We start from the raw sequence: 24,017 nt of genomic DNA, 5'->3' as shown, positions 1-24,017 counted from the left end.
CTATCAGACAGCCAATCACCAGTCCAATCCACTAACCTGATATCCAAACCCATATGATGCAATTTAAAAATAAACTTGTCATGTGGCACTCGGTCAAATGCCTTGATCTAAAAAAAAAAAAATGACAGTGTATGCCTTGCCTTCATCCACTGCCCTTGTTACTTTGTTGTAAAAGGTAACCAGATTACTAAAACAAGACTGCCCTTTAACAAATCCATGCTGTCCTGCATAAATAATATTACCCTCATCTGCCCAATTTTGCATATGAGTTCTTACCAATTTCTCCGAAATCTTAACAACTACAGAAGATATACAAACAGAATATACCTTCATTCTACCACTACCCTTATGCAATGGTACTATCTTATCCACCTTCCATTCTCTAGGAACCTGCCCCATTACAAGACATTCATTAAATAGCCAAGTTAACTGCTGTTTAATGAAACAGCCATTAACTTGGTTAATGTCAGTTCCATAGCACATTTCCTTAAAACACGTGGTGAAATTCCATCTAGTCCCCCTGCCTTGGTGTACTCAGTATTTGGAATACATCCTCTTCATTCACTTCTAACCCTTCACCTCTCATTATCCTTCTAGGAATAAAGCCTGTAGTACAAGGATGGAACATCTAATAAAGTGATCATTAAATAATTCAGCTATGTCATCTGCTTTGGTCACCTGATTCCCATCCTGCAAGATAATCCGTCCACTATCATTTTTTCTTCCTACTCACCACATAGCAAAAAAAACTCCTTGGAGTTCTCCTTTGATTGCAGTGCCAGTCTCCTCTCATATTATAATTTTTCTCTCCTTACAATACTGGTCACTTTCCTAGCCTGAGCCTTATATTGCTGAAGCAACTGCTCTCTACCTCTCTTTTTATATGCCTTCGATATTTCTTTTCTTCTGCAATTCCCCTTTTATTCCTTTTGTCATCCATTTGACTCCAAATTGCTTTATCTTCTTCACTCGAGGTATACAATCTTTTGTTGCTGTCAACAATTTTTTTCTTAAATAGTTCCCATGCACTAATGACTTATCTTCCTCTAAATTCTTTTATCCATTGCTGTAGCAAGCTGGTTTCTAAGTCTGTGATAGTCACCTGCCTTATAATTCTACATGACTTCCTTCTATTTTGATACCTCCCCATTCTTATTCATCTTCCAAGTCAGGACTACATGGTGGTCACTCTCTCACCAATGGAGAGGCAAGTATGACATCTCAGTCACAATCAGATCCTCTGATGCTGTGATCGAATCCAAAACTATTGATCCTTGTATTCCCTCCACTACATGCTGCCTAAGACATCCCTCAAGAAATCGAAAAATTTGGTTCCCTTATCGCTGTCTATTCTGCCCAGCTTATGTCACTTTAGTTGAAGTCTCCCATGATGATCGCCTGCTTTGTGCTTTCCAAACTAATTTGCCTAAACATTTCCTACTCATTACCATCTATATTCCCTGGTCTTTAGGAACATTCCACTAAATATCTTGTCTTATAAATGTCTGTCTCACACTATATACTATCAGGGGGTAGCCAACTACATGTCCTTTTGGAGCCAAAATAATTCTGGTAAGACTTAGAAGAGCCGCAACCTTTGGTTGATGCAGTGGTATAGGAGTGAGTGAGTGTGTGCATGGCGAGGTTGTAACAAGCTTGTAAGAACTGCTTTGACTAATTACATATCTAATTTTAAGGAGCTTACCAAGAAAATGGATACAAGAAGACCTCTGCTAGTAAATAAGTAACTAAAATTATTGTGTTTCGACTTTAAAATTATTCTTATTGTTCAAAGTAAACTTCATTTAATATGTTTCAAATTAAACTTTTTTTATTGTAGATTTTTATTTACCCTATTTTTCTTTCTATCTTCTCTCTTTTTTTTTTTATTTTGTTCCTCTTTTTTTTTTTTTGTTGTCTCCTCCTTTTGTTTATTTTTTCCTGGCATGATGCATGGACGCGAGCCATGTTGTGGCCACCCCTGCTGTATACTCTCAAAGCCATTAGTGTTATTTCCACTGAGATTCTCCACCCTGAGAGCACAGTTCATCTTATCATAAGTAACACTCTACCACCATGTTTACTTTCCTCTCCTGTTGAAATATGATATACTCTTCAATTTCTACCCCTCCTCAGTTAACCAAGCAGAGTCACTTATGTATAATTCCACCGATACCAACAACATTTGAAGAGACTGAGTCAATCAATGCTACAAATCATTCCCTTTATTTGTAATGCTCCTGGTATTTGTATACAGAAAAACCAGTGTATTTCCAGTCTTCTTATAACCATTATTACTCTCCTCATACTCCACCTGCCTCTGTAATATAGTGTATACCTCATTATTTCTCAAGCCACTATCCCCGCATGAGGCCATCCCTGCAACATTCCACCTATGCATTCTAGTTTCCCTCTCCTGACACACTCACTTGCCCAGAAAACGACAGGCTCTCCAAATGCCTGTGCCCTTTTGCATTCAAATACAATCCTCTTTGCATGCAGCTCCCTTCTATCCCCAAATGTACTATCATCTTATTCATCATCACTACTCTTCTCCTCCACTCTGCATTATCATACTGGGGAAACATGCTATCTTTCCTCGGACATATTTCTGCTGCACTATGTCTAACATTAACCTCCAATCTCGTACTACATGATTTATGCTACCTCTCAGGTAATTACAATCCCAACCATTACTTTCGTCTCCTTCACACTTTCACCCCTCTTAACTGCAGATTTAGTCATCCCTTTTCTCACTAGCATCACCGATTCTTATGGATTCTCTCTCTCTCTCTCTCTCTCTCTCTCTCTCTCTCTCTCTCTCTCTCTCTCTCTTCCCCCCCACCCCTTTCTCTCCCACTTCTTCCCTGTCACCTCTCTATTCCTTTCTTCCACACTCTCAGCTTTTTGCAATCTTCTCTCTTTTGCTTCCTCTCCTATTCTCTTGCCTTCCTCTCTCTCTCCCTTGTGCTCTGATGCTGTTCTCTTTCACCTGCTCTCATTCCTCCCACACTACCCACTTTTCTATCCTCCCAAGATCTTCATTCCTTCCATCTCCTTTCTCAGCAGTTCTATTTCTCTCTCCACACATTCCGCTTTAATTGCCATTTTCTCTCTCTCTCTCTCTCTCACACACACACACACACACACACACACACACACACAATCATCACTATCAGACAAACTATCTCTGTCCACTAAAACTACCCAAGGCTAAATCTGTATGTAGGTCTTTAACATTCTCTCCATCCTCCAACAACACACTACTGATATCCACAAACTGAAAATCATTCATTTCCAGAGCATAATCTCCATTAAATCCAGAGATCAAGACGCTCATGTCTCCCACTGCCTGCATTTCGTGCATTCCCATCTTGCACCTGCCACATTCTTAAAGAACAGGATGCATACAACAAAATTTTCAACTAGGTTCTGATTAACATAGTCTTTAAATGGAAGACTAGGACTGTTACGGAAATTGCTGGCTGCCAGTTGAATATAACCACTACACGTGAAGACAATACTGAGATCATAAAATACTAACTAAATACTAAACACACACCATACAATATACAAAAAAATCACCAATTCAAATAGCACTAACTTAAATACCAGTATTGTCATGAAATATACGCAATATCTTTCCTTACTACTAATGCTTATCTTTTTTTTAACAGTCACATCACTCGTTGCATCCATCCATCTAGCACACTAGCATAAAGCTTAACAAAAGATTCAACCAATGGCCATCACAGCTTTAGTAATCCTCTCTATACAATAGACGAGTCATGAACATACTTCAATCTGATTTTTGGGTAAAACAAGAATATAATTTCTTATCTAGTATAATATACATTGTAATCAAGCAGGAAAATTTTTCTTTCTCATCCAGAGTATTGAATAATAAGGTGATGTACCTTTTTTCTACTTGTATTGCATTGATTTAAGCTTGGTGTCTTCTTAGGTCTGGGCCCACTCATGAGACTTTAGTAAGTTCAAAACTAGTCTGAGCAGTAACTCTTCCCATAATGTTGTTTTGCTAATTAATGCGAAGTCAGCAGCCTCTATGTAAACTAGCAAAATTATCTTAAACTAGTTTTCAAGATAATGCATGCTTATTTTCTTGGGTATTGGATTAAAACAAGAATATAATTTTTTTTCAAGTATCATACAAATTGTAACCAAATAGAAAAACTTTCCACAAACTATCTCTCATCTTGATTTACTTTTTATGTTCCTCAGGACAAATCAAGGCAGATCTTGCAGATTGTCCAAAATAAATATGCCACATGAGCAAGGAATCAGTTAGACACCATGCTGTGTATTATAGGTGAAGAAAGAAAAGTAGATATTTTCAGGACAGAATGAAATGGTACATGAATATTAAGCTGCTTGAGAATTCTAGTAGTTCTTAAGCAGCTTAACATTCATTCCTGCTTCATCTTAAGCAGGAAACCTATATTTGAATACTTAATTGATAAAGGACTCTTTCCGAAAGCCATTAATTAGAAAAGTTGACTTACTACATCAGGATTTACAATACTTAGTTCATATGTAGAGTATGAAGTATGAATTAAGGTTTTAATAATCCTACTTTTCTAATGGATGCAACATCCTGTATGGATTTCTTTCCAATATACAGAGAAGTGAAGACTACCATCCTGTTGATGAACAACTAAGAGATCCAAAAAAGCTTTTGTTTTTTCAGTGTCAACTGTATATTCCAGGATAAACTACATAAATATTGGATACGATTTTTAGATCAAAAAAAGAAAACAACCATTCAAAACTGTGATGATATTATTGTTATTAAGAGGGACTCACTGAGGGAGGCCACATACTACATGCACCAGCTATTATACTTATCCTTGAATTCATTCACACTGCTTGCACACACTTCCAAGAATGCCCTCTTGTCTTTTCCCCACCTTCCATAAAATGAAAAATTCCATCAACTGAAATTCTGGATGATTGTTTCAGAAGTTCGTACATCTCAATCATATCACCCCCTCTTTTTCGTGTTTGCTAATATCTACAGTCTACAAATTCTCAATCTGTCTTCATAATCAGTATTCCACAACCCTGACATCACTTTTAACACACTCCTTTGCACTCTCAACACTGTATCTGGATCACAATGGGAACCAGGAGATCATACTTGCGCAGAGTAGTCCAAGTGAGATCTTATCAAGGCCTTGTAAAGAGGCAAAATGACATCCTTATATTTACATGTTAAAGTTCGTTTCAGCATTGCAATTATCTTTTGAGTTGTATTTGCAATCTTTGCTACATGGTTCCTGAACTTCAACTTGCTATCTACTAACTCTCCAAGATCCCTAGCATGATCCAAGCATAATCCCATGTAAAAATAAATGATATTTTTATATGTACTTTAAAATGTTTGTACTTCAATATTCAATATTTCTTCTCTTTGCTTATTTCACTCAACTAACTTAACAGTCGTAACTGCGAGTGTAATCTCGTTGCTTGAAATAGTCTACCTCCTTTCAGTCTATCAATTTAATTCTCCCCCCCCCCCCCTCAAGGTCATGGCTATGCTACTTCACGTGTAAGTATTTTAGAATTTTGGAATTGCCTCTGGCTGGAGCCAATTCCTTTGTCTAAATAGCTGGCTTCTTCTCACACCGATCGCTGAAATTTTATTTGTATTTATGACTGCGCCATCATAGATCACGTAGAGGAATTGTATATCTTTCCTGTACATGCAAGAAAAACGTCCAGCACAACATGGAATTATCTCTAAAAATTTTCTCTAAGTCAAGCAATGTTCAAACTTACTATTCATCAGTCGTAGCTACTTTTACTTTTAAGGTCACACAGGTTCTATCATTTTATGAGAAGTGCATCGGTCAGGCAGAATCAGGCAAGTTATTTGACAAACAAAACGATTTATTCGTGCTAAATCAAGATACATAAAAAGGGTAACTCTACGCATACTAAAATAATCCGACTCAAATTCACTCAATAAAATGACATGGAAGCAATATAAAAATCATGTGTCTGGATCTCCACTAGATTAATTAAACATTTCTCACTTAAGCTTAATGACTAATGCAATAAATACGCTCACATGTAAATCAGACACGGACGCAGACTTGTATACACTTTACATTAATTTAACTCAGACCATAAATATTATTAAGCTTAACTATTTTCACATATAATTCCCTCTTCAATATATAGCATTAGCTAATTCCTCAAAACTCTGCAAGCTACTTCACAATTAATTTAACAAAACAGCCTTCTGTTTACTGCTGTTCTTTATGCTAATAAACTATAAAATCAGCAATCTTTGCCATTAATTTCACATCTAGGAAAGTCCTAAAAACAAAAGTCTTAATTGCTACTTTGTCATCCAGTTCATTACATAAAATCCTAGAGATCGTTAACACCTTCTTCTACTTTCCAGTAAAATTCACACACGGGCACTTTTTTTACGACATCGATGATACTTCACACGCAGAGATCATCAAGGAACTTAGTGGTGGGAAAACTCTGGAATAGACCGTCACTGCTAATACCAACCTCCTATCATTGTCGGGCTTCAGCTGGCGGGATGTGGATCTCCGTCCTTGGAACGGCAGGACACACTGGAAATTCCTCGCAGTGAGAGCAGGAACAGGAAGCCTCCTCAAAAAGCCTAGCCTCTTTTCTTTCGATTCTTCCCCCTTTTATTCTGCTCTCCCAACCTTGGAACTCCTACAGATTCAATTGCCAGGATTTTTTTGAAGGGGGTCTTCTCAGCCACCCGGCAGTCGCTGAGTTAAGTTGGGAAACTCCGTACTTCGTTGGCCTTCGCAAGTCGCATTAGCCTCAGGTCTTACATTTTTAATCCCGTCTGAGTTATTTCTTTGTCTGTACAATTTTCTTATTACAATTTAGTCTAACATTTTTTTCCATTTTTTTTTAGTAAAAATAATGAGTTAAGTATTAATCAAATTACAAGTACAGTAACCCCCGACTTACGTAAATTCGCAGTTACATAATAAATCTCGAAAATGTACCAGTGCATACGAACATGGTTGCAGCTTTTGCATCTTTGACATTCATTGCAGTATGCAATGACATAATGTTAACTAGACTCGGCATTCACAGCAAATGTAACAAATAGTAACAGGCAGCGACAGGTTACCAGTAAATGCCGAGAGCAGCAGAGGGCAAGTGCACAAAAACTGTAACATTCAAACTGAAACCTACTAATTAGAAATAAGGAATCCCTAAACAATTCCTCCTTTCCCGACCCATCAGTAGTCCATGCCTCGTGCAGTTAGTTTAGTCACTTGTTTATCACCATTAGTGTTTGTTGTTTATTTACCCTTAAAAATGGATTTGAAATGCAAAACCGAATGTGCTGGGTAATAAATCTAAAAAACGAAGGTCTGTAATTACTTTAGAAGAAAAGTTGAAAATAATTCGTATTTATGAAGATGGGAAAATTATATCAACAAAAGCTCGGAATATAAATCGACCTATTTTGACAGTGAATATGATAATGAAGGATAAAGTTCGCATTTTGTAGTTTATAGTTTATATCCGAGTAAATACTGCTGCATGATGTTTCATTTATAAAATAATACTGTGTAAATAATATACATATCTGTATATATACATACATATAATAATAATAAATATTGCAGTTTCTTACGAAGTTACACTTAAGCAATTTACAAATTCGACTTATGTAAAATTCAAGTTACTTAAAGGTTTACGGAACACATTACTTACATAACTCTGATGGTTACTGTATGTTATATTGATTTCATTTCCCAAGTAAAATCAGTATGGAAGAGATTTTATTCTAAATTCTTCTATACAAGATTTTACACCCACCAATATAATACAACATTAGATATCTAATCATGCCAAAGTGCATGACTTTACATTTATTGACATCCATTTTCCCATACCTACAATCCCAGCCTATGCAAATCATTCTACAAATACTGCATATCATCTGCATTACTGATTACCCCTACCTATCTTTGCATCATCAGCAGATAGCTGTATGTTGCCTGTCAAATCATTAATGGACAGATTGAACAACAGTGGACCAAGGACTGATCTTCTTGGTACACCACTAGTTATCTTAAATCTTGCAGACTCGCATTCCCCATATACCACTTTTTGATATCTGTCAGTTAGCCACCCTCTTATCCATGCTAATATTTTATAATCCAAACCCTTATTCTCCAATTTATGCAACAGTCTTCCATACAGTATTCTGTCAAAAGTCTTAGCAAAATCCAAAAGTATCATGGTATATCCAATTTCCCTTGCCCTAGTTCATCTCATCATCATCTCATCTTCTTTATACCCTCTTTTACCTCGCGGTGTCGAGGGTCCATTGATCATCGGACCTCAATCCGTTTACAGGATAAGGTGGTCAGCCCTATGCCCCGGTATATCCTATGGCCTGTAGTGTTAAGTTCTCAAGGCCAGTTTGCCTGCTTTGCGGGATGAAAAACCCCAGAATAAACTGGGGGAAAAACCCTGCTGTCCACGCCCATGACTGGCTAACTTGGCTGTGGCTGAGGAAGATCCTTCAGCTCCTCACGTCACCGACAGGAATCGAACCTAGGACACTCCTTCCCCAGGCATATGGTTGCGAAGCGCATAGCCACTAGGCTAACCATGCGGACCGCCCTAGTTCATTCATAATATTATTATAGAATGTGAGCAAGTTGCTAAAACACGACCTTCTCTTAGTGAACCCATGCTGTTCATTGCAAAGCAGAGATTCATTGTCAACCCATTTGTGAATATGAGCCCTAGCCAATATTTCTAAAATCTTCACCACCAATCCTGACATATTGATTGGTCGACAGCTGGATACATTGATCTTTGCACCACCCTTGTGCAATGGGATTACCATACATTCTTTCCATTCCCCCAGAATCTTCCTTGTTCTGAGACTCAGATTATATAGCCTGGTCAAAGGAATAGCCATTTTAGCTGAAGACTCTTTTAGCACATGTGCTGATATTCTCATCAGTCCCTATTACTGAATCCTTATTCACATTTGTGCAACAGGCTCTAATACTTTCTCTTCATAGGTAGCAGTGAATTCAATGTTGCCTACACTAGATTGATAGCTTTTAGCAAAATGCTCACTCATTAGTTGAACAACATCTTTTGCATCTGTCACCCTCACACCATCTGCATTCAGAAGAGTCATTCTTTCACATTCTTTCTTTCTTTTACTTGCAGCATATCGATAGAATTCTTGTGGGTTGTCTTTGACTTGCAGACCCAGGTTCTTTTAATACTCAGACTTAGCTTCCTGTACAACAGTTGACTGTTCTATCCTGCTGCTTATAATTTCATAATGGGCATCATCCGTACACACAGTATTCCTTCCACATCATCCATTTCTTACTAATCTCTTCTTTAATAAGATTACACATCCATTTGACTCCTACCCTATTTTATGCTTCAAACTGGACACATTATGATATTGCATCATTTAAATATTTTTTCTGGTTGAATGTCATCTGCCTTTCCATGTTTCAGTTTTTTGATGGGTTTTTTTCTACTTCAAGTATTGATATAATGGCTGGTGGATGTTTTTCACCACCATTCTCCCAATACTTGTTTCGTTTAACAATATTTTGAAGCAGTTACTCCATATATCAAGGATATCTTTATGTCCACTTTTTGTGTCACCTTTATCATCTCTGATTCCTTTTACAGTACCCTTTTTTCCATTTCTAAGTTTATTCCAGAACATTTTGCTACCTTTCTGATATTTATTTTCTATATTTTTAGATTCTTCCCATGCTTTTTCTTTAGCTGGTTTTATGCAGTTCTTGAGATCTTACATTTGTCTTTGAAGAGCACAAGCTGATTTACTTTTCAGGAACTTTCAATATACTCTCTTCTTTTCCTTGACTATCACTTTAATTTCCTGAGTCCATCATGGAGTTCTGATTTTTTTATCCTTGCAGACAATCTCACCACATGCCTCTCTGGCTGAAATAATGTTTTTTTTTTTCTTCAGGATTTGCCATGGAAATTTCAAGATTTGGTTCTTGTTTTCAATCTCTCATTTTGTGTATATTCAATCTCTCATTTGTGTATTTGAGTCTACAGTCCACATTTGAAAACTACTGAACTTTGTTTCATTTTAAAACTTTCTTATACACTCTTCTTTTCATTAACATTCAGTTTTATCCTGCTCAACACTAAATGGAGATCAGTTGCAATTTCACATCCTCTGTATATTCATGTCCTGAACCAGTGGGAAAACATTGTATCAACAGTAACATAGTCAATGAGACCTTTCTTATATCTTGCATCTTCTCTCTATGTGAATTTGTGCACATATTTTGTTGGAACATGGTGTTAGTAAGAACTAGACCATGTCCTGAACAGAAATCCAGCAGGTATTTACTATTATTAGCTTTGCTGATTTCTTCAAATTTTCCCAAAACATCACCAACGACCAATTTTTATTATGTCAGTTTCTTTTTCAAATGCCTCCAAAAATTCCTAAACTTTCTCCTTCCTTCCTTCCTCCTTAAGTTTTAAACTTACTAGAATTAAAATAATCTGCCAATACAAAATTTTAAGCATCATCTTGAAAGTGAGCAAGCAGAAATCTAAAGTATACCCACTAGTCATAATGTTTACATACTGAATGACCAAGAATTTAATTTCATTTAGTCAGGAAGAAAATTCTTACAGTGGAAAGTATTTGGTATTCATAGTTGCAGTCATAATTATGAAGATCGATTGTTAAAACAATCCCAGAAAGTCAAAAGATTAAGTACTATAATCATTGAGAGTCCTTTCAACTAATTTTAACCTTAAAGTCTAATGATACAATAGTTTTCATTTTGTTTGGTTTATTTTATGAATTAGCTTTAGATTATGTAATATACATGCTTGAATAAATCATGTATATGGAAAATTTATATTAATATATCTATATTGATATTTCTCTTACTTACCTCAAGTACAATAAATATCCTAGATGATAATATTCAGTTCAACAAACATTCTAATATTTACAGATTAATAACCATATAATTCTTCATAGAAAAAAAAAAAAAAGCATTCCACTCTTCTAACTGCCACATTTTATACAGATCTGTTCAAAAACTCTGCTAATATATCATTACTAAGAGTAACAAACATTCTCCAAGATTCATTGAATACTGTCCTTTCTTTTTATTTTACTTCATTAAATCTTTTCTCTGAGCTTATCCATTCATGCTATTACAATTTATGTAAATGATACCAATTAATATAAATTTCATTTAAATAAAATCAAAAAATCATTATAACAATCCAATATCAAAGACACTGTATTTTCTCACAGTGTGATTGTCAGTAATGTTAATAACGTCCAATGACGTTAACATTACATTAGTTTAACAGCATAACACATTTTTTTAAAAAAAAAAAACATACATACTGAAATCAAATAGGAGTGAGGATATGAGATGAAAAAATGCAGAAATTGGCATTTTTTCCCTTCCCTTATTTATTAGTTACCATGTGACTACTAAATGATATGGTGACCTGTCGGATCGATGTAATGAAAAAGTTTATAAAGTTGAAGATATAAATCTTGAAGTTCTTAAAAACATACATTGAACAGAAAAAATAAATTTTTTAATATAAGGTTTATTGCTGGTAGGCAGTAAATCTTATAGAATGGGAATTTCCATAAACTATGATTTTCTATAGTTAACTATGATTTTTTTCATTGCTCAGTACATGCTATTAATGTTGGTGCTTGCAAATATGAATTTCATATTTTAGTATGAAACTTCTGCCATCAATATTTATTAAATTGTCAGGAAAAATTACTATTTGAGTTACTCAGTCTAGAAATATAACTCATGCAACTAAGTGCTCTGAACTTTTTCTTTCTACTTGAACCGTTTGAAAGAGTTGTTTTATTTTTTGCTGGCTGGCTGGCCGAGTGGTTAGTGTATCTGCTCTCCAGCCAAAAGGCTGGGGATTCAAATCCCCCCCCCATGGGAATGGATTTTTGTAATTGTCTGTGAAAATACTTGTTGTGATGGTGGTGATGGGCAGTAGATGGCATTGGTGTCAATGATGCAGTTCACTGTAGCTGGTGGATTGAGTGACGGAGACAGAGAATTGTAGAGTAGGTGCCCTCCCTCGATTAGTCTTTGGACTACTTGGAGGTGTCATGTAATAATAATAATAATAATTTATTTTACTATTTTTCCTTTCAAAGAAATTGTATTTAAGTAACATTGTAATAAATCTGCTATAATAAACTGACAATCCCACAAGCACAATGCTATTATTTTAAAGTAAATTCATTATAGCAAATTATTTGCTATAAAGTTACTCTCTTCAAAGACTCAGTGAAGTGAGTATGTGAGTGGTGAACCTGAGTCAGGTCCAATATCAGGTACCTCAGGTACCTGATACTGGACCATAATTTACTTCATGTAATATATGTTTGCTATTTTACCTGTAGACTGGTTCTTACGCTTCTTTCTGTTTTGTTCTCGCCCCCTCCCCTATCTATTAGGGTATTCGGGGGCTTGGGGATAAACCATTTCTATTTCACTGTTTTTTTTTTTTTTTTTTTTTTTTTTTTTTTTTTTTTTTTTTGTCTCAACTTCTCTCAAGCTGCTAGGACATATTCTTAGGTTGGGATTAGCAGAGGACAGCAGTATTAATCAGGATAACATGTAGGAGATGGCATTAGAAGAACTTGGAATTCAACAGCATCATTCCTAAATCCCCAGTGAGTGGGGATTACTTAGCATCAGGTGGCAGCTGACTGTAAAACTAAAGCCATTAACTAAAATTCCTTGTAATGAAATGAGCAAAAAAATGCTAAAGAATATTCCCAAACTGATGGAGTGGTCATTCAGTACCACCAACAGATAATAAAATTTTTAATAGCAACTTTTAATGTGGGCACGATAACCAGACACATTGCTGAATTAGGTGAGGTTTTATATTTAGCATGCATCATCATCATCTGTTGTATTCAAAATACAGAATGGAAGAGTTCTAAACCAAGGAATATTGGAAATGGATAGGAAGATCCTGTTTAACATGGATGTTCCTTATTTACAAAAAAAAAAAAAAAAAACTGTTTAGTTGGAGACATCGGCCACCCAGGACAGAATATCCTCATGATTATGAACTAGAAGAGCCGACTTCAAGTGAAATGGGATGATGGCGAAGACAAAGAAGATACTCATGAATTTCTATAGTGAGAGATGGCTGCTGCTAGCGCATATGACATACAGCAGGGATTTTTTTAATCAATTTTATATATGTTTTTTGCAATTTTTTAAAAATTTATTCCTATATAATCCAAAAATCTTGCTCTAGAGACCAAACATGGAAAATTTTTCATTCACTTCAGGCCTCCAATAAGTGGATGGTGGTCTCACACTGGCTGATGAAATTCATCTTCCACCTGAAGACAATCACAAACTTCCATGTCCATAGTTGGGATTCAGATCCTTGACTTGTAGGTTGGTTCCATGAGCAACATCTTGTAGAATAGTTTTTTTGTGTATGTAGGATTCCATGAAAGGTTGTCAACTTTTTGATTAGTACTATAGAGATGAACTATAGGTTAATAATCGGGAAACTCTGCTCTAGAGACACAATATACACACACCATACTTTTCTAAACCACTTCAGACCTCTAACGAGCAGAGTGGTCTTTTGCACTGTAAAATGTAAATCATCTACCACTTCGACATTTCAGCATGCCCATGAAGGGATTTAAATCCATAACCTGTTGGTTGGAGAGTGAGTATTAAGCATGCTATCATTTTGGCCAACCAGACATGCAAAACTTATAACATTCATTCTGATGATGATGAGACTAGAAGAAACTTTTTTTTTTTTTAAAAAAATGCCCTTTAAATACTTTTTGTAGAACAGTTTGCTGCAAATGAATAACAGTAATTTCAGCAATGCAACTACTGGACTATTCTTGTGTTAAAAAAAAAAAAAATCTGGAATAAAAATTGAGTAATTTTTTAAAATAGTTTCCACTTTTTATAGAAAAAAAAAAATCTTGTTTATTGGATTATATGTGCAAATGATTGTTATCCAGCATTAATGTGTTAAATGCATTTTTCCACCTCCATATGTTTTAGGTGCCCTATTCCATCATGCAAAACCCCAAAGCGAAAGGTAAAACGCCTTCGACCCCTTCCTGGTAAATGGGCAGAACTTCCACCAGATATAAAGGAACCAATCATTACTGAACTTCGTAAGTAAAATATACCATATTTAACACTGCTGCTTAATTATTTGGAACTTCTATTTTTTTTGAGTACATCAGAAATTGCATACAGCCAATCTTGCTGCTACGTGATACTATAATAGAAACAAATTTCTTTCTACATAGCATGCAAATAAAGTTCAATAATTAACCAAAAAAGTAATCTATTTTCATAATGGGAACTTGTAAGTTTAGCCAGTTTGTTTCTCTATATGCAAATTTCCACAAAGATAAGGTTAGATAGACCATACATGATATTTTTCAATCTATTTCATGCCTCCATAGTGTGACAGTTTATTTCATACCAGGCAGCGAGTGTGAATTCAACTAACAGTATTTATTTATTTTTTTCATGGAAAAGTTTACTGACAGAGCCAAATGGTATGCTACCTGATTGGATGAGTGGATAGCAGGGGCGAATTCTCCATGCTTGCTATGCTTGCTGCTCAAACACATTACTTGAGAAAGAAGTAATATTTATTTGTTAATAAATGCATGCATTTATAAGCATTCCATTTAGGCTTTTATTTTTTGTAAACAGAAGATGTCAATTATTGCGCGGCAATAATTGAGCTTTACATTGTGTATCGAAGGCCGATACTAGCTCGTCTAGTCAAGCTACCTTGGCTTGCTCAATTGTGGAGCTTCCAGGTCCTCGCTGCAGCACCTCGATTTCATGCATGCACATAGCCATTTCTGTTCCCTCCACGTCGTCTCACCCTGTTGCTTAAACATAGGCCATACACAGTCAAAGTAGCTCTAGCCAGTGAGCTTCAGCCAACCTTTACAATGTGTGTGTGTGTGTGTGTGTGTGTGTGTGTGTGTGTGTGTGTGTGTGTGTGTGTGTGTGTGTGATGTTTAAGTGGACTACTTTGTGGGGGAATGCGTATGTAATTTGCTGCATTTATTAGTTTTCTGTTAATTTGGAGGTGCTAAGATGGATACCGAACAGTCATTAGAAGTGTGTATTATTGACAGTTTATTAAGAAATCCCTCTTCCGAGGAGTGTTCAGGAGAAAAGTGATATTGTAAAGAACAGCAGGCCATGCCCATCACTGCCAGATTTAAAAACTCATCACAAGGGAAAAAACAGAGCATATGTTCGCTCGTTCAGTGAGTGAGTCAATACAAGAATACCCACTGGTTAGCTGGATCGAAGAAATTGAATAAGCTGTTTTGTTGGCCTTGTCTTCTGTTTTCTGGTGATAATGGGGTGTGGTGCAAAGTCGTTTTAGCAACTTAAACATTTTGACATTGTCTATTACCAGGCACGAAAAATCTGCTAACCATATTATGCATTTTCTTCAATTAAACAGCTTCGAAAGAACAAGAATTGATCACCAGCTTGATGAACAGAAATGTGTCAGTGATTCACTGCATAATAAAAAGGTGGAAAAAAAAACCGCAACATTCTGAAATGCTTAATAGATGTTGTCCATTATTTATCAAAGCAAGAGCTAACATTTTGTGGTCATGACGAGTCCCTGACATCTGCAAACAGAGGAAATTATGTACAACTTCTTGATCTAATAAGTCAGTATGATCCTCTTTTTGGCAACTGATTTGAAGGAGTCCTCTATTTTTAGAGTTACATTTTCAGCCATTCAGAACGACTTGATTGCTGCAATTACCTCAGTAGTTATGGAGGTAATAAAGAAAGAGATCGAGCAAATAGACTTTGTGGCACTAATTATGGATGAAACTTCTGACATCATAAACAAGTCTCAGCTTTCGACTGTTCTTCGTTACATTGACGGTAACAATGAATTTTATGAAAGATTTCTGGGTTTCACTGATGTGAGCCGAGATCGCTCCGCTGCAGCACTTTTCAAACATGTAAGTGCAGTTCTGAAGGAGTACTGGTGTGAGAAAAAAACCCGAGGCGCAGACATATGATGGTGCTGTTGTCATAGCTGGTCAAGTGAATGGTTTAAACAAGCGGATCTAAGAACAGTATCCACGCACGACTTTCGTGCATTGTTACAGCCATTTGCTGAATTTAACATTACAGTAATCTGCTTCCAACATCAAAGAGTGTACGGTGTTCTTTCAAACTATGTTGGGTCTTACTGCTTTCTTCTCAAAGTCTACAAAGAGGACAGCTTCTCTTAAGAACTTTCTGGAAAGGAAATTGCCCACTCTAGCACCAACGAGATGGAACTTCACTTCGCGTATTATGAATACTGTTGAAGAGAATTATGGTATGATAGAGGCATTCTTTCAACACATTTTGGATGCTCCAGATGACTGGGACAGTGACACAGTTTTGAAAGCGCAAGGTTTTTTAACTTTCTTACATAAGTTTAACGCTCTATTTCTACTGGTAGTATTTTCAAAGATTTTCTCATTTTCTGATGTTGTCTTTAAAATTTTGCAAACCAATCTCTAGATATAAGGTATTGTGTCAAAACAATTGAAGAATTCTCTTTAAATATTCAGACTATGAGAGAGGAAATTTTCACGAGTATTTATAACAATGTTACATGTGATATTAATGTTTGTGAAGGGAAACCAAGTCATAAGAGACATCATGTGTGATGACTCAGAAGAGTTAAGATTTAAGGCGTTTTTTCAATGAAATCCTGGACAACAACATGTTACAAATTCCAGAGCACTTCAATTCTATTGCAAATTTTCAGTTCTTTTCTCTCCTTAATTGTGATTTTTTTGAAACTACAGAAAGAAATTCCCTGATAGTGATGTAACATATATGCAAAAAACCTATGGATCATTATTCGATCCATAGGTTTTCAAACTCATAAAGTTGGTAGTAAGTATTCCTGCCACGACATCCTCTGCAGAATGCTCATTTTCGGTGCTAAGGCACATTAATACATACTGCAGATCAACACAAGAACAAGAAAGACTGTCATCATTAGCTCTTTTATCTATCGAGAAAATGTTGCTTGGCAAAAAATTAAGTTACAAACAACTTTTTATGATGATGTTCTTGACCAGTTCATAAAGAAGAACCTTAGGGTAGAATTTGTATTCAAGTAGGTCAGCTAAATTGAAAAAAGATAGAATATCATTTGTAAAATAAATATTGTATTTGTATGATTAAATGTACATAAATTTCTAAATATATTGTTTTGAATGGTCAGTAATTCATTATTCCACTAATCAGACTTTGATCACACCTCTCCCTCCCTGAATGATAACAAGAGCAAGCGTGAATTTCAAGACCAGCATTCTCCCCCTGGCAGATAGCATATTTTGTCCTCCAAACAACTGGCTTTGGATTTGAATTCCACTGTGTCACAGATATTTATGAAGCCTTTAAGTGGAAATACTTTTTTTGTCACATGGTGTAAGATAACCATCCCACCTTCTGAAGGCTTTTGTGACTTAAAAAAGTCTCTAAAGTGCTTAATTCGTAAATTACTTAAACTGTTATTCTAATGGCAGTATAAAATGTATTCCAGGGTATATTCATATAAAAATAAATAAATAAACAAAAATAGGGGATATACAAATCCCAGAACACATCCCAATTCAACATCAGCAAAGTTCAAGATTGGTACTATCAACATAAGAAGCATCAGTGGAACTAGCAGAAGAATTGGATAAGTACATAGACATAATATGAGGACTGTTTGAAAAGTTTGGTAAATTTCCAATAGACGGCGACACAATTCGTTCATTCATACCCGTGTCGGCATGTATCATCTTTTAGGGGCCCCCACTCCATATGTGGGAGCAGTATTCGGAAGCTGGCCAGATTTGTGATTTATATAATGTATAATTAACAGCTGTTCAGGGGTGAAGTAATGTCTTGAGCAAAAGAGAAATCCTAGTTTTTTTTGAAGCTGAGGATGCAACGGTTGTGATGTGTTTATGCCAGGAGAAGTTTGGTGTCAGGGTAATTCCAAGAAGAGAAATCTCAAAAGTGTCTGGAAATTTGGGTATCGTCAAAAAGAATACTGGGAAAAAATTGTTATTTTTTATGGGAAATAGGACAAAACCTGGGTTTTATTAGCATTGAAATTGATGAGGCTATCCGAACCCCATTAGAGAATGGCTTGGAGATCGGAATTGAGGGTGGGTGGTTGTTCTGTAGCTTGAGGTGAGTTGTGTAGGGTAAGGTTTATCAAATGAAAGGGAGGAGTGTAATGTGCTGTCGTCTGCAAAATTGTGTATTGGGTTGGAGGTCAACTGAAGTAGGTCATTGATATATAGCAGGAAGAGGGTTGGTAAGAGGACAGAACTTTGTGGAACCTAAGCATTAGTTGAATGGTGAGAGGATAGGGAACCATCTCACACACACAGTGTACGTCCAGATCGAAAGCTGACAATCCAACTGCAGAAGTCCTGGGTCAGATCGAATGATGGTAGTTTGCTTAGTAAGCCTTTGTGCCAGACACGGTCAAAGGCTTTGGAGATATCAAGTGCAACCACTTGAGATTCACCAAACTTCTCCATGGCATTTGTCCAGAGATAGGTGACATGTGAGCAGATCTCCTGTTGATCGGCAGCGTCGGAATCCATACTGGCAGTTGTTTATTAGGTGGGTGCCTTCAAGGTAGTGTAGAAGTTGGGAATTGATGTCCTGAAGTTACTTTAGACAGAACTGAGATGAGCGAGATAGGGCAGTAGTTGGACGGCAGTGACTTGTCGCCCTTTTTGGGAATGGGTTGAATATAGGCCAGTTTGTGGGATAGATTCTAATGGCAGAATTTGGAATATGTTTGGAATAAGAGAGTATATATAGGTGACATAGGATAGGAGTCAGTTCTGGTGTGCAAACTTTCAGGACAATTGGGGGAATCCTATCAGGACCAATTTGGACAGTATTTTTCTGAACTCATCCTGACAAAAGGATATAGGGGCATTATATGTTGGGTGTCTGGAATGGTTTGGGTACATTTACCATTGTCTGTGCTTATGGTCCCACAGAATGTTTTACCAAGGAAGAATGGAGGAATTTTTTTGAGGCATTAGAGAAGGTGGCTGGCTCAATGAAAAAAAAGAAAAGTTGGTCCTTGTTGGACATCTAAACAGCAGAGTAGAAAATGATTATATTATTATCCAATTTATAAATGATTATAAATTGGACATTATATTGAGGCAATGTATAGTCTCTATTTAAGCTGTAAGTCAGCAGCTAGACTTTGAAGGAGGTACAGGAAGATGGTTTTAGTTGCTACAAGGGTGCACATTATTTCCACTGTTATTCATTATCAATATGGTTCACATTATGAAGGAAAGTGGTATTAAACCTGATGTTAAAATTGCTGATATTATTTTAGCTCTTTACTTTATGCAAATGATGTTATACTTCTGAATAAATCTAGCACAAGTCTCCAAGATTCCCTGACTAAATTGAATCTGTAGAAATAAATTTGGTATGAAAATCAACAATAAAAAGACCAGAGACAGTGGTAGGCAGAAACATTGAAAACATCAAATGTATCCTGAATAGTGACGCTATAGAACAAGTAAAACATTTCAGCTATTTAGGCACAATTTTCAGTGAAGATGGTAAATTGAATGTGGAAATAGACAACAGAATTAGTAAAGCTGGTATGGTAGGAAGTCAGTTGGATAAATGTATATGGAATAAGAAAGAAATTAGTCAGAATACTAAATTAGCTCTATTCAACACTGTGTTCTTACCTATTTTAACTTATGGATCTGAGGACTGAGTTAGAAATAAAATGCTTGATCAAAGACTGGAAACCTCTGATATTAGAGTTCTGAGAAAGATTAGTTGAGTCATCAGATTGCCTCAAATGCTAGTATCGCATTAAAAATGAGGATATTAGGAAAGAACTTGCCATTGATAGCATTCATGAATGTGTTAGTAGATCTAATCTCAGGTAGCATAGTCACTTAAATAGAACAGGAGACGAAAGATTAGCAAAACAAGTGTTCTTTTCCAGGTTGGCAGTAAAAAGATATAGAGGATGATCAAGATATAGATGGATTGATACAGTAGAAAGTGCCTTAAAAGACAGAAATATAAGATCTAATAATGTTGGAGTTTTGACAAATAAGAGATTAATTTGGAGGACAATTGTTCATCAGAAGTTAGTAATGGTGTAACTTTTTCATATAGTACTTTCATAATTATCCATTACACCCCTTGAAGGCTCATATCAGTTATTTCATGATGATAAAAATAGTCACTTATTTGATGGAAGATGTGTGCATGTGTCTTAACAAAGGAGCATAATTTTACTACTAATAGAATTTGCACGAGATTATTTACGGATTAAAGCTAGATAACTGGATGGAGACCTCTGCATAGCCTTTTAAGGAATGTGCAGAACCAGTCTGGATTTCTAATCAAATATCTAGTCTTCAACTTCTCGTGTTGTACCCTGTTAGTAGGAGTTTACATGGATGCTGAACATATAAGGATGTCTGTTGACAATTTGGAACCAAAATCGTGTCATGTAACCATATAGTATACTAGTAATGTCATTTGTTTAACTAAGCAGAACAACTCTTAGATATTAGTTTTTGTATAAGGATTCTAGATGAAAAGAAGAAATGGATTCACAAACAGTTTTTTTTTTAATATAAATCCCACAATAAAAGATCGTAAACTTTCATAACCATAAATATAAATTTCATAAACATAAATGACATCAAGGTCATTTATAATGTGCTTAGCTAATAGTTTGTTAATCTTTTAAGAAAATTTCATGTTTAGGCTCTAGAAACCAAGCATAAATTTTTTCAAGCCACGTCAGTCTCCAGTATGGTCTCATACCAGACATTGAAATTTACCTTCCACTTAAATACATTCACATACATCCTGCAGTGGTATTTGAACCTATAATCTAATGGTTAGACAGGCAGAAGCATTACCTACTTGACCAAGGCCAGCAGTTGATATAACCATAAAGACATGGATGGATATTTTTAAAAAAAATAATAATAATAAATAAAAAATTGGGGTGCTGGGGCTATATTAATAGAAAAACATTAATTGTTTATTATCAGCACAGAAAAAAATAATAAATTGAATGTTTTCATCTGGTATTTTGCCTAACAGCAACTGAGACATTTTACTATGCTCTCTCTCTCTGGGTATGGCAAAGTTAACCAGATTTTATTTTCTTATTTTTATTTTTTTATTTTCAAAATTACAATCTCCCAAATGTTTTGGAAGTTTTTTACATCCATACTTGTTTAGGTTAGGAATGTCCTGTAAAGCATAGGCAAATTTCCAAAATAGTCTCACTTTCAAAGTAGTGTTTTAGGGTAATAAATTAAATAATACTTCCCAAGAAATTATATGCCTGTTTAATCCTTTACAGTGTAAACAAACAAAGTTAACAAAGTATCTTGGCTACTAGGCTACTCGTGTATGTGTGTTGTGTATATATATATATATATATATATATAGATGCTGTTGATTGACTTCACACCAATTGCCCCAATATCTCATAATGCAAAGTGTGCTTCAGGCTTGTGTATTGCAATGCATTATGAGAAAGGTCACTATCTAGACTGATTTCAACTTTTATTTAGGTCATATCATTAAGAGCCAGACCTAGAAGGATAACAAGGTTGAATTAATGCAGAAGTCATGCATTTTCTTTATATGAGTAGAAAAAAGTGTATCATCTTATTATTAAAATACTCTGATCAGAGATAGTTGTAATTTTTTTTTTTTTTAAATTGATTACTAAGTATTTGTTTCATCCTTTACCCAAGTGTAAGCAAAGAAAGTTTGCACATGAAGTTTCTTCACTACTAGGCTACCTGTCATCAAGTGAAAAAAGTTTCTACAACTATCTCCGATCCAGAGTATTATAATAATAAGGTTGATACACCTTTTTGCTACTTGTATGAAAAATACATGACTCTGCATTAATTCAACCAACCTTGGTATCTTTCTGGGTTTTGTTCATCCAACTGATGAGACCTCAATAATGATTAAACCCAATTTAGATAGTGTATTTTGCATTATGGGATACCAAGGCTTTACTTTGAAGTCAACTGCCTCTATACAAGTAGCTTAGTCATGAAGATACTTTTCGCATAAACTTAGTTTACTTAAATTTGGATAAAGGGTCAAACTAGAATATAAGATTTTTACGGTAATAGATTTATCCAACTGTAGCGATCCAACTAGTAGCGATTGAGCATATAGTCTGCTTATCTAAATGTATGGGGAGGAGATATATTAGATTAAAGGCCAAGTATTTTGCATTATGGGATACCAAGGCTTTAATTTGAAGTCAACTGCCTCTATACATGTAGCTTAGTCGTGAAGATACTTTGCACATAAACTTAGTTCACTTATATTTGGATAAAGGATCAAACTAGAATATAAGGTTTTTACGGTAATAGATTTATCCAACTAGTTGCGATTGAGCATATAGTCTGCTTATCTAAATGCATGGGAAGGGGATATATTAGATTAAAGGCCAAGTATGTTTGTTGTTGTTCTCTTTTTGGGAAGAAAAGAACTGATAAACGCAGTCTTGACACCATCTGAAAAATTTGGTAAGGGAATCCCAATTTACATATTGCATGTAATTATTATTTAACTGCAGACTTGTGCTGATTATTTAGAAGTATAATATCATCTGCTTAAAGTAAAAAGCTGCAGTTAACATCTCCAATTGTGATATCATGTTTAATACCACTTTCCTTTATAATTGAATCTGTACAGATGAATAACAGGAGATTGTGCACCCTTGTCTCACACCTGATTTAACATCAAACCATCTGACTGTGACTCCTTAAATTCTGACTGCAGACTTATAACTCAAATGTAGACCATGTATTACCCCCCCTTTTTTTTTAGAGACAAACATGTAAGTTTTCTCAAGCTACTTCATGAGACAGTGGTCATCATCTCACTGGATGATGAAATTCATCTCCTACCTAAAAACAATTGCATACTATCATACCCCCCCCACACACACACACACAGCAATATTTGAACACGACACCTGTTGATTTTCCAATTTATTTGCAGCATTCTTTATGTAATGAAGATTAACAAGTGGCTAAGAAATTGTGACACTTAACTATCAGTATTCCATGACATAAATATAGCATTTCCTGATATTATCATCATCATCAAATTCTTGCCATGTACCATCAAGGGGGGTGTACAGGATATGATAGTAATACATGAAAAATTTATATCATTACTAACTTCCTATCTACAATTTTCCTCCAGATCAGTCTGTTACTTGTCAAGACTCCAATATTATCAGATCTTATATTTCTGTCATCCAAGACACTTTGTACCGTATCAATCCGCCTATATCTTGGTCTTCCTCTGGGTCATTTTCCTGCCAACCTCACAGAGAACACTTGTTTTGCCAATCTTTCCTCGCCCATTCTGTTTAAGTGACCATACCACCTGAGATTAGCTCTGCTAACACATTCCTGGATGCTGACAATGTCAAGTTCTTTCCTAATATCCTCGTTTTTAATATGATATTGCCATTGATGCCATCTGTTCACGCCTCTGATCTTTCTCAGGATTCTCATATCTGTGGTCTCTAGTCTTTGGTCAAGTGTTTTACTTCTGACCATATTAATTTTTTAAAAATCTGTTTGGCTTTGATATCCAGTGCAATTCAGTAGTCTGTGGAAATGAAGAGAATTATGTTATCACTTGTCAACAAACAAATATTGTCGTATCTAACATTTCATGCTGCTAAGGCACTTCTCACTGAATCAATCCACGACCTTGGTCTTCTTCTGGGTCTCTTTTCTGCCATCTTGGCATCAAACACCTGTTTTGTTAAAAACAGGTGTTTGATGGTTTAAGTGGTCT

At 35.6% G+C, this 24,017-nt stretch overlaps 1 protein-coding gene across 2 annotated transcripts in view; it reads left to right on the top strand.

Moving 5' to 3' along the window:
• Positions 1-24,017, top strand: part of Smr (nuclear receptor corepressor smrter) — a 530,430-nt gene that overhangs the window by 424,056 nt on the left and 82,357 nt on the right. For both annotated transcript variants that reach the window (XM_090397581.1, XM_090397569.1), the window contains exon 17: positions 14,136-14,251. In XM_090397581.1, coding sequence (XP_090253707.1) covers positions 14,136-14,251 — 116 coding nt within the window. The remainder of the gene's footprint in view (positions 1-14,135; positions 14,252-24,017) is intronic.

Source organism: Typopeltis vanoorti, chromosome 1, assembly GCF_054136105.1.
Source record: "Typopeltis vanoorti isolate ZY-2024b chromosome 1, IOZ_Tvanoo_1.0, whole genome shotgun sequence".
Classification (NCBI taxonomy): Eukaryota; Metazoa; Arthropoda; class Arachnida; order Uropygi; family Thelyphonidae; genus Typopeltis; species Typopeltis vanoorti.
The sequence above is the reverse complement of the archived record's forward strand: the minus strand, read 5'-3'. Positions and strand labels throughout refer to the sequence as shown.